Raw genomic sequence first — 12,094 nt, forward strand, 5'->3', positions numbered from 1 at the left:
AAAAGCACCTAGAGAGGGTCACCTCATCTTTGTCTGACTGGCCGTGCTTGCAAACTCGTGTTTATTGCGTACGGTTCAGCTCCAGGGCACTGTGCCCGGTCAGGTAAAGCATATGGCATTGGTTAGTCCCTCTCCACGTTTCTGTAGCCAAATGAGAGGGCAGTGCTGATCTCTGGGTTAGTTTTCCCCACTCGATGTGTCATTGTTTTTTACTAGAAGCACAGTGTTCTCTTTGGACTGCTGTTGCTGAGAAATACTTTGGTCTGATGAAGCCTGATAGAAGATTGCATGAGCATCCTCTATCCAGCTGGTCTGATAAGCAATTTTCAATTCATTTTTTGCCAAAAGATATTGCATATGCAAGGAATTTATTTTCTTTTGTCTGTAAGATGATCTGTAGATTTTAGTAACACAGTGGGGAAGTGCTGTTTGTCATTTAGAGAGAAGCAGAACTTGTGATGCTGCCAATTTCTTTAGGTTTTTAGTTACTTTCTACTTTCTTTATTTTCCTTCATGTGATCAGAAGACTGTAATTAGTTGTCACTCAGTTATTCCTGGAAGCACAATGAAGGCACTCAGAAGCAGAAAGCAACATAAACAATGAAACAGAAATCTGGCTGACTAGAAAGAAGGTTAATATTATTTAGGGAAAGAAGATTTAAATTTAGATTACATTCCTGATGATAACACAGTCCCATTAATACAGGAAATATATCCCTTACTATGGGATGAGGGTGTTTGTGTATTAGTTTTCTAAGTAGTTGTTAATGATTGTGTGCATTAGGATGAAATTTGGTTTTGGGAGAATTACTTTTTGGTTCCTCATGGGCTAGAGAAACCATGGACTTCAGGTAATGCACTCTGTTTTTGCTGACCCTGATGGCAGCACAAGGTAACCCTGGTAGCACACAGCAGGATTTTTATGCCAGAATGTGAAGATGGCACTGCACGTGGTTCCAGTCTCACCACAGCTACCACAAAGACAGCACCATAAAAACTACAGAAACTGCACAAATTCCTTTATTTACTCAGAGGGCAGGACACAGGCAAGCACTTGAAAATACTTCTTCTTTGTGTTGAGTTGTTTGGTGTGGTTTGTGTGCATGTAGGATTCTGTGCACAGAAAGTGCAGGAGTAGATCCTGGTGGTTGCACAGGTAAAGCAATGTTGTTGTTCCTAAGGCAGACACACCCAAGGTGTTCCCACTACTGATTCCAAATTTGGTAGTCTGAACTTTCCACAGCAACAAAGAAAGATCTTAGCTGTCCTACTTGCCTTGCAGCCTTTGCTATATTTTCACCTATGAACAAAGTTTTTGCTTTTTCAGTTTTCTGTCTGTCAGGAATGCGAAGGTGTTTTTGTTCTAGCTGTTTCTGTTGGTTGTTTTTCCTTTTTAGTAACATTAGCCAGGACAGGTGTTGTTACTAAGCTAAGCATTAGTCAATAAACTAATGCCTAATACCTGGCAGCCTAAATCACTTTAGTGATTCCCCCCACACTTAAATAAATATGTAAAAGTCAAACACCTCAGTGTTTGACTACAGCCAAAATAAGAGGATTATTAATTATTTTCACTGAAATTTCTACATTTCCTGTCTTTCCAGTAGACTAAGATTACTCCAGGTTTTGGAAGTTATCACCATTCAAGCCATTTTCTAAATGTACTTATCTCATATAAAAATTCCTTATGATTTCAGATTGATGCTAGTGTAACCATGGGCATTAATACTGCATGGGATGAATTTTTTCCTACCAAAATGTCAGCTGTTAAATGTAGATGCTAATTGTCTCAGTAATTTCAAAACTGAGTAATTTGAAGGCTGCTTTTATAGTTGTCTAACTTACAAAAGACATTACTGTGTTTCCACCTTTTAAAAGTAATTAAAGTTTTGAACTGCATTCTTCTTTCAGTTCAGTTGCATGCATTTTATTTCAGTTTCTCTTCTTATTCTTTAGAAAAATAGCTTTTAAAAAAATCTTTATTCATGATTTTCCATCTCACAAGCCTTGGGAAGTTTATGCTAGGGGAAAAGATGTTTTGTTACTGCTGAAATGCTCACTACTAAATACCAAAACAAAAGAGCTTCCTAAATTCTGTTAGTTACTACTTCATTCATTCTTGTGAAAGAAAAGGTGAGTTTTAACCTTACCTGTTGCCATCAGGCAGTTGTGTGATGTTTAAAGTTGTATTTGACATTCAGACCTCAAAAAAACCCCCTTTTTTAATCTTATACTAATTGGAATTTATACCACAGAAACAACATCCAGGTTAAAACAGTAAAAACGTATTTGCTTAAGTTTCATATTCTATTTGGATAAATATAGTATCAATAATTTAGTAAGATAGTACTTAATTCAAATACTACTTTTCTCTTTTGTATGAGCATTTTTTTCTTTTGTTGTCTTACCTTTTTCTTTCCCTTCTTTCCTCAGTCTTATTCTTCAGAGCAAATATAAACTCCACTTGTCAGCTGAAGGGAATTTGCAAACTTGACAAAATATGGTCACAAACCTTACATAGTTTTTATGCTTTTATGTATTTGACAAATTTCTTTGGGGTTTTCTTTTTGGGGAAAAACCTCTTTTGGTAAACAGGAAATGAAAACTTTTTTCGTGGTTGTATAATTTCCACAGTAAAAGTATTCAAATATTTCACCATTCTTATTACATGGGGCCACAAGTAATAATTGTGGTTACGTTGGAAAAAAACCCCACTATAATAATAGTTATAATATATTGATGTATTTTTTTTATATTTGACTTGAAAAAATTTTACTATATATTTTATGCAATTGGGCAGTCTGAAATTTGTGTTTGAGTATGGTGTAATTAAGAAGGAAATCCTCTCATGTTGAGTTAGAAATAGTCAATATTATTAGAGTTTCCTCCAAGGGTGAAAAATGTTACCAATCCTTTGAGATGAATTCATACTTTTTTTTAATTATTATTTTGGTGTGCTTTGCCTTTTCAAGTAATAAACAACTTTTTAGCTGTTACTAAAAACGTTGATTGATACAGATTGGGCTGAGTTAGCAGAAGAATAGCCCCAGAAGTGCTCTGCCTGCATATCACTTCCCCAGCACCCTGGGATGGCAGAGGCAGTTGGGGAAGTGTGTTTTGGATAAGTGGGAGTGCAATGACCAGTGCTGATTGCTGTCAGGGGGACATCAGTGACCTTTAGTCAGAGGTCAGAAGATGTGGGATGTGCTATGTTCAGATTCATTCGTTAAAGGAGTGTGGCAAAAAAAGTTTAGTAATGATTTGTCAAGTACTATTAATTGCTGCTAATTATATTTGCTGTTTTCTAGCTCTGGTTTCAAAGTTAATTTGGAAAGAAGAGAAAACTTGCTCTAATTATTTTACATGGTAATGGACAATGCCAAGGAATTGCAGTTGTTGCTCATCCAATTCCTCTTGATTTGTTTTCTTGTTAGATGCTGGCTGCCAGATTGCCAACAACACAGAGAGAAAAAAAATCTGGAGAGGGAATGATACTAGTGTGGACTAAGTTTAAACAACAAATAAATAAACAAAATTCCCATATCTTCATAAATAGTGAATGCATACTTAATTCACTGCTCAGTGATTTTGCATAAGCATAAACAAGATGCATGTTTGCAATTATTTTGCAGAAGACTACAAGAGAGGATAACTCTCTTTCATATGACACTCTCTTGCATTGCCCCTTTTCACTTAAAAGGCTCAACAGGGACTTAAGCTGCAGTATAGTGGAAATTGTGAGTGGTGTTTACTGGTGTCTTCCCAAAGATGAGGAAGGAGATACCAATAAAATACAACTCTCACTTCACTTTTAACCAAATCTAAGCTCATATTTGCTTAGAGCTGTCATTGTTTTTTTCCACTTCAGTTTCAAGAGCCTTAAAAATGTTACGCATCAGAGCACCTGTGTTCTAAATATAATGGTCTTAAAAATGTAATTGAGGGATTTTCACTTTTGTAGGCAAATCAGCAGGGTTGATATTGATCCGTCTTTTTAGGGAGCCACAGTGCACCAGAAGGTGATACTGTAGAGGGCCCCGTAAACCCTCGGAGCCTTCTGTCTAATTTGGCAGAAAAACACAGAATGTCGGACAACAAAAGAACGATCCGATTCCGTAAGAAATCTTCATCCCTCCCACCTCCTTTTCACAAGATAAAAAAAAAAGAGACTTAATTTTTTCAGCTGCACACAATGATTTGGTGCTCACTCTTGCATTGAAACAGTTGCTGTCAAAACAGGCAGGAAACAGTTTTCTTTTAATTGCTGAAATCATTCGGAAGTGCTTCATGCACGGCTTCTATACAGCAGATGCTGTGCATTAATTGGCCTGTGTAGGGCTGACCCAGGGTTCCTTGCAGCGGGCCCAATTTTAGGCAGAGGGTTTAAATAGCTTATTTCTTATTTTGTAGAACCTGGCGTACATTATGAGTGCGCCTGCACGTGGGGTATTTCATGGTCTGCAGTTTCTAATGTCATGTGGGTTTCAAAACCTGTGCTTCTCTGGTAATGTACTAGCAGCAGGTAAGCTCTAAATACCATCCATCAGGAGCTAATTTTTTATCCAGATACTCCAATGACTGATGAACCTGTCTTTTGTATGAATGTTCAGCACAGGAGAAAGCCATATGCCCCTGGCACTGGTTCCTATGCATTCTTTACAGTTTGTAGGGAGGAGATTAAGGAAAAAACAAACCCTTACATTTATATGGCTTTCATTTATTTAGCAGTTAGCCCTTTCTAAAATAGCTCTATTTTTTTTTTTTTTTTAAACAGTGAAAGGAGATTTAGGTCTTTTAAAGCAATCTGACTATCACTACTCATTTTCTTTATCAGGAATATTACTGCACACCCTTAATAGGGAACCTTGTTTTGCTACTCCCCGTCTGTTCAAAACAGACCTTAGCCCATTAGAAGGTCCTCCCTTGTGTGGGAAGACCACAGCTGTTACTGTAAATCTCATCCAGTAACTGTATCACCCCCATTTTGTGGCTCTGAAGGATGAAATTGAGAAATGGAATACTGTGCAGTCATCCTTTACATCTCCAATTTTAGGCCTTTGCACATCATTTTCATGCTTTTATTCCAAATCAAACAACATTAGTGAGCAACACCACTCTGCTAAATGCCTGGTGTCTAAGCAGCACCTACGATCTTTGTTTTTGGAAGATTTAGGATTAGGAGGCAAGTTGGGGTTTTGTTGGCAGTGGGGTTTTTTAATTTTATTTTTTCAGTCACTCTTTTCTCTCCCTTCTCCCCCACCAAATCTTTCCCAGTCCCCAGAGTTTGTCAGAAGTGGAAATCCAGATGGTAGTGAGGTGCCTAAGATGGAGGATGCTCTGTTATGCCTCCACAGAGGAAGTGGAAGCTCAGCACAGCTTACAAACACAACTTTAAAAAGGCTTCTGTTTCTTTAAATCCTTCTGAATAAAGTGGATCTAACTTCTTGTGAAGGATATTGGGCGCTTTAATCAGAAATAAGAAGTGGTTTAAATCATTAGCACAACAAAGCAAACTATAAGCTTGAAGATAAAAGTCTCAGGGGAAAGAGTCCTCTGAAAATAAATGGGACTTGATAGATTTCCATATCATTTATAACTTCCCTTAATTACACTTGGAAGACTTGCCAGTAAAACTGGAAAATTGGCAGCCTATATCCATTATAGTAATTTTGCCGACCATGGCAAGCAGCTGGCTTTACTGGATTTTATTTCCCATCACTCACAATTAATCATCAGCTGGAGATGTCTGAAACTCCTCAAAACGTAGCAATACTGTGTGACATTCAGGCCTCCTTAAAATGCTGAAATCTGCTGAGTAAATGGGCCGAGTTCCCCTTCCAGGGAACTCATTTTGGTGCGAGGCGCGCTGCCGGTTAATGAGTGCCACTTCGATAATCGGATGCGAATGTGAACCCTGACCTCATGTCAAAGGAGAGGACGCAGCAAGCTGGATAAAAGATCGGTGATTCAGATCTGCAAACTTTACACCAATTAGACAGAGAGCGGGGAAATACATCAGCGCCCATTGGGTTTATCAGAAAGACTTGTGGGGCTTGTGACCATTTTGTAAGCCTAACATGGGAGACGTCCTGTCACTATCGTTAAGTCTTTATGCGATGACGCACACAAGTCTGCAGAAAGTGTACCATATTCACAAAGATCCCGTGGCAGCAATGCCCTCGGGTGTGCGCCGTCTTTTCGTGCTCCTGAGCTTTTAAGAGCCCTGTCTCTGAGTGTGGATGGCCTTTGTGGTCCTCGTGCATGTGCAATGAGAGCAGGTCGGCGTTGCTGCTTCTCACATCCTGCTTCCACCCTGTGCCGTGAGTTGCTCGGTTGGGACATGACCGGGGACAGTTCCCTGTCCTGTGTGTAACCTTTTGGCCAGAGGAGAGAACAGCCACCGTGCAGTCCCTGAGTTACTCAAACAGCACCATTGACTCTGTTCAAACTCACATTACAATTGTTAGCAGCATAGTACCCTCCTCTTCAATGATCTTTTTTCTTCTTTCTTTTCTTTCCTGTTTCTTTTTCCTTTTCACTCTGTGAAGAACAAAACTGAACAGCTACTTTGAACTGCACCATGCAGAAATAAACTGCTAAAATACAGACTGCAGGTCTAACAGTCAGTTATTTATTTTGATATACCAAGCAACGTAAAGGTTGATTTATCTGTAGTTTAACTCTGTGAAAAAGATACCTGAGATTAATTTCTTTTAAGAAAAGGAGCCCTTTTACTTTACTTGGTTCAAATAAATGAGATCTTTTGTTTTATTTTATTTGCCTGTTTTGACAGATTTGGGTCATCACTGAGACGTCTCTAAATGGAAATGTAAAGATGGTGGGTTTCACTGGTTTACCATCCACTGAAAGAAATAAATTATACGATGAAAATACAGCATTAAAAATGGTCCAGATAAGCCCTTAAATAAGTTAGACAGTAAGAACTTGTACACATCTCTGTGGTTTTCATTTGCAGGCTAAATAACAGGCAAAAGGATATGTGCAATTATAGAATGAAAGAAATTGGACAATGCCCAAAAGACTGAAAAAGAGGAAAGAGAGACACAAGTGCCTAATTTTAGGATTTGTCACTTTTCAACACAATGAGCAGAGCTGTAAAGGTTTAACATAAGAACAGTAATTAAACTTCTGTGCTTAAGTGACACTTGCGCCAAGATAATTTTCAACAAATTGCACGTCATCAGAAGTACTGACACGGCATTTTCACTCATGGTACCTGCTGAAAGAGCCTCCTTCCTTTCCAGTTAGTAAGACTAGATGTTAACTGGATACTTTGACTATAAATTTTGTGGGTTGAGGGGGCTATTTCCGTCCCAGACACTGTGTCCTTTTTCATCAACCCATGCAGGCATTATATAAAACACAAAAACTTTATTTTTGAGAAGGAGGGGAAACGGAGAAGAAATTCAGATTGAGGGATATTTCCATCCCATAATCACTAACACTTCCTGCCATGTTAGCACCATACTTAGATCTACTGAGACAACTGTGTACTTTTCCTGTAGATGTGTTTCCAGAACTCTGTTTAGATAATTGCTGACTGGTTCATTTGCACACCTCCCTCCTGATGAAGCCATGTTACAGTTAAATGTAACTGCTGAAGGAGAGAGTTTCTTGTGGCCTTGTAATTAGGCTACTGAATTCAGATCTGTTGTCCTTAGCATCTCAATCTTCAGCAACCTCTAGATGCCTCTGTTCTTGGCTCTCTGATAGCAGAGCTTAACCAGAGGGTGGCAAAGTTGTTTCTGAACTGCACATTTTAATAATAGCATTATTAAAAAAAACCCTCTTCCAACAAACTTTCTTGCCTGTTTTATTTTTTTCCCTTCTCTTTGAATCCAAAGTAGATATTGATTGCTTCCTCATAACCTCAGAAATGTTTGGAAAGTTCAGAGCAGATGGAAGCAAAGTAATGAGGTCGGGAAAAGGAGAGGAGAAGAAAGGAAAGGAAGTATGAGCTGCTGGGACAAGGCTTTGGGCAGAGCAGCAGGTTTGGAAGAAAGGAGACAAAAGACGGGAAAGGGAATAAAGGGGAAATAACTGGGGACAAAGAACAAGTCTTTGATACTATTCACCAAACTGGACACCTGCTAATGACTTAACTGCTTGCCTGAAGCTCAGGATGGAATTTCTGCAGGGTAGGTGTTAGGTTTTGGTTGTTCTCTGTATCCAGTTAGTTCACCGTATTCCTATAGCAAATAGCTTTCCATATTTACCCTCAAAAATCTCTCATATTGTTGTTGCCAATCTGTTGGAGAAAGGGTGTATAAGCACCCTTTTATGTAAAGGTTTTTGTTTTGTTTTGCTCAGAATCCATAGGCAAATATCAGTGCTTTTCAGTCAGTTAGTGAAAACATAGTTTTGCTTAAATTTTTGGAATGGTCTTCATGCAATGTATATTTGATCTCTGACTTCACATCTGTCTGTTAGTTTATTCCTCCAAAGTGGTACACACTTGTCCTTAAATATGTAGGATTCATTTTACTTATAATTAGAGAAATATATCTATGTGTATATATGTGTGTATATAAACAAACATTTTGTTGGCACTGGCACATAAAACAGTGCATAAACTAGATTGCTGCAGGTTTCAGATTACTCTGTTTAATGAAACTTGGACATCAGAGTGGAAGCATCCCAAACTTGCTGGGATAATGAGGGAATAGCAGATTCCATGGCCAAAAGAGCCCAATGAAAAGACGTGCAATGGGCACTCAGAGCTAGGCATCCCATAAGAGTGTACACATCCTAAATCCTGGCATGTAGGTCCTGGCACCCTCCCTCTCTGGCATTCATCATCTTTGTGGAATGAGCAGGTGATCGCTGGGTTTCACTGGGTAAATTCCAAATCCCCTGTTTTAACTCTTGTGTTTAAGCAGCCTCCACAACCACTGTCAAGCCTTGAGTGGCAGTTTCCTCTGTGCAAGGTGGTCCAAGACATTTGGAGGGAGGATCTGACTGGGAGGCACAGGGAGCCCAGTAGAGCAGCCCAGTGAGTTCCTGGTGACCTTGTGTTTGCACATGCCTGTTAGCAGGACACAAACAAACAGAAAGAGGAAACCTCAGTGTTTCCTTTTAAGAGCTCTGAGCTGTGGTGAAAGTGATGTGTTTATCTCTGCGGTGCCTCCCCTGTGGATGAGAGCTGGTGGCTCCTCACTGATGTTCTCCTTTCTGTCAGTCCAAAGACATCAGCCACCAGCAGAGGCTGCCACGTGCAGAGATGTGACATTCTCCTCAGCATCAGCCCTCTGGGTATTGCTGGACCTTCCAGCCCAAGCTCCCCCGGACACCTGCCAAGGGACTTTAGGCTTCTGAATCAGTATGAGTATCTGTGGGCCCTGCCAGGGAAGCAAAGCAGAAGTTCCCCAGCCAAAAATGCACAAATTAATTTTTGCTCTGCATTTAAACGATGTTGAACTGTGGTGGTGGTAACTGTGGAATGTGAACTGTGGAAGCTGGAACTGAATGGATGGGATGAGAGAGAAGCCTTTCAGGTTTGCCTGGTTTTAAGAAGGTGAGAGTTTTAATCAGGTGATTCCCCCCCGCCCCATTTTGGTGCCAGTTCTGTGATTGTCATTTGTGTGGTGACTGTGTAACTGGCTGACTTGACTTGTGTCATGAAAGTCTTTATAGCATTTAATGAAATAATCCTTTTATTTTCCTTAAGAATCATCACACTTAGAACATTTCAAATCCTCTATCCTCATTTTGTACTGCTTGAATTTCACCAGGTTTCAGAAGGTCAAGAGATTTGTGTAATTGAAGCAATGAAAATGCAGAACAGTATGATTGCTGCTAAAACAGGCAAGGTAAGCCACCATAGGTCACTTAAAACCATATGCAACTTGTCAAACAGGATAGAATTTTAAAAGGAAAAAAGGAGGATTCTGGTTGTTAAGGAATTAAGTCTGATTGTTGTAAGTCTTTCAAAGTGAGGTGTCTTTAATTTTGTAACATTTGCATCTGCTGTGAATGCTGTTAAGTAGTTCCGAGCCTTAGATAGCACAGCAGGAAATAGTTTTACTGGCTTTGGAAATTCGTATAACTCTCTTTCTCCTAAATGATTTGTTTTCTGTGATGTTACAATACCAAGTTGAATTGAAAGGTGTTGCAGACCATTTCTTCAAATTTCATCTTTCCAGAGAGCAACTGAAGAAGAGAGATCTCTTTGCCAGTTCATTATTTAATGACAAATAATTTGACATTAAAAAAGACCACCCAGAACAAGGCATAGAAAGTGCTTTTGCAGGAAGGAGAAAACAGCAATTTTTTATTATTGTGACTGTTAAAGATCAAGCCTAGATCTGCACATTTGTTAAGCTTTGCAAGGCTGTGCATTAGGCTATCCTGCTATCCTGCTTCTGATTTTGCAGCCCTGGAGCTGGGACTTTGCTGCAGTGTAGGATGTGCCAAAACCAGCACTCTGGGCAGGGAACTGGTTAAGCTTATGTGACAAGGGCATGCCCTAAACCCCAGTTGGTCTGAGAACTGTCAGACCTCAAGTTAGGACTTCAGAACATCCCTGTGCCAGATAATAATTCACAGCCTGAAACCATCACCTAGACATGGGCCCCAGATCCATCCTTTCCAATGGGAGAGCATAGTGTGGATCTGGATTATATATCCTCCTCTATTGCATATTTCCTAACCTGCCCTAGCCCATCTCTGCCTGGGGTCAAGCCCTCTGCTCTCCCTGAGGCCCAGACCCAGGGCAGGAGCCTTCAGCCCGCATGGAGGCAGCAGGGAGCCTGACTCTGCAGGCAGGGACCGTGTTTGCCACTGGCAAGGTTCGCTGAGATCTCAGGATGGCTCTCAATGCCAAGGACTGTTTGTGTGTTTACAAGAAAGGCTTTTTTGGCACAGCTCTAAAATTGTCACTGAGGCTGGGTCCCAGGACTTGCCTCTTCCAGTGCATCCAGTGCAAAATTGGGTCTCAAGAGAAAAAAATACTGAGAGAAGGAGAATGTTCCTTTTCTTTTTGCTCTAACATTGCCACTTTATTATTTTATTTCATGCATTAATGTTTATATAATTTATTTTTTCACTTGATTAATATTTCCAAGCATTTAGTTTTTCATCTGCCATTATTTAATCCCTTATCGCTGCTCTTTGCATCCACTGGTTTTAACAAGTATTTGTAATTAAAATGCCATTCCTTCTCCCACCCCACCCCATTTATTTTTCACTTTAACCTTCCCTTTCCCACCAAGGTGTTCTGCAGTCCATAGATCTGTTCCTTACCATCCTGCTTGTAATTCTCCTAATGATAAATATTTCCCACTCAGTACAGATGCAAAATAAAACCTCTGTTTGGTTTATTAACCCTCCAAGGTTGGATATGAAAGGTGCACAGGCCATCCAGGAGGCCTCACATGTGCTGTGCAATGTCCCCTTGGTGCGCCCATTTTAATAGCAAGCACGTTACTTGACCTTTAGAATGTTAAGAATTTGAATAGGCACAAAAGTTTTGTAGAAATGAAGCTGCTAAACAGAATTCATCCTGTTCTGCAGTGCAAAGTCATGGCTCTGAGTGCTAAAATAACTTGGCCTCTCCACAGGAATGGGATGTTTGGCACAGGCTGTTAGTCCATGTTTTGATGCTTTGAAACTGTGTTTTGAAACTCAGTTCATTTGTCTTCAGCTGGAAGACGTTCCCATTTTCATTCCTGACTTGAATTCCTTTTCTGTATCAAACCCCATCTTCCTGTTTGTAATTGTGAGAAAAGTGGCTTGTTTTTATCTGCTTTGAGTTTACTCCAGCTGCAGGTGGTTTAAAAATGCGAGAAAGCTGGAGAGGAACTGGTGAGCCTCCTGTCTTCTGCAGGGTCAGCTGTGCCTGGGTCAGCACAAGGAGCCGGCCCCGCTGCATGGCAGAAATGGCTGGGGAGTTTGAAACACTGGCTAGCTCTGATGTTTGCTCAACCTTGGCTTTGTAGAAAAAGAAAAGCAAGGGGTAGAATATTTTTCACACTGCTTTCATCTCCTAGAATATTGAGGCTCAGCAATTGGGTACGCTGCCCAGCTACTGATTTAGAAATAAAGTCCTTGTTTGTACATACCACACTGTCTTTGC

At 40.0% G+C, this 12,094-nt stretch overlaps 1 protein-coding gene across 2 annotated transcripts in view; it reads left to right on the plus strand.

Annotated features, from left to right (window-relative positions):
- Positions 1-12,094, plus strand: part of PCCA (propionyl-CoA carboxylase subunit alpha) — a 271,414-nt gene that overhangs the window by 257,940 nt on the left and 1,380 nt on the right. For both annotated transcript variants that reach the window (XM_088159871.1, XM_014873333.2), the window contains exon 23: positions 9,753-9,830. In XM_088159871.1, coding sequence (XP_088015997.1) covers positions 9,753-9,830 — 78 coding nt within the window. The remainder of the gene's footprint in view (positions 1-9,752; positions 9,831-12,094) is intronic.

The sequence above is a fragment of the Sturnus vulgaris genome, chromosome 2 (genome assembly GCF_052056855.1).
Source record: "Sturnus vulgaris isolate bStuVul1 chromosome 2, bStuVul1.hap1, whole genome shotgun sequence".
NCBI classification, from domain to species: Eukaryota; Metazoa; Chordata; class Aves; order Passeriformes; family Sturnidae; genus Sturnus; species Sturnus vulgaris.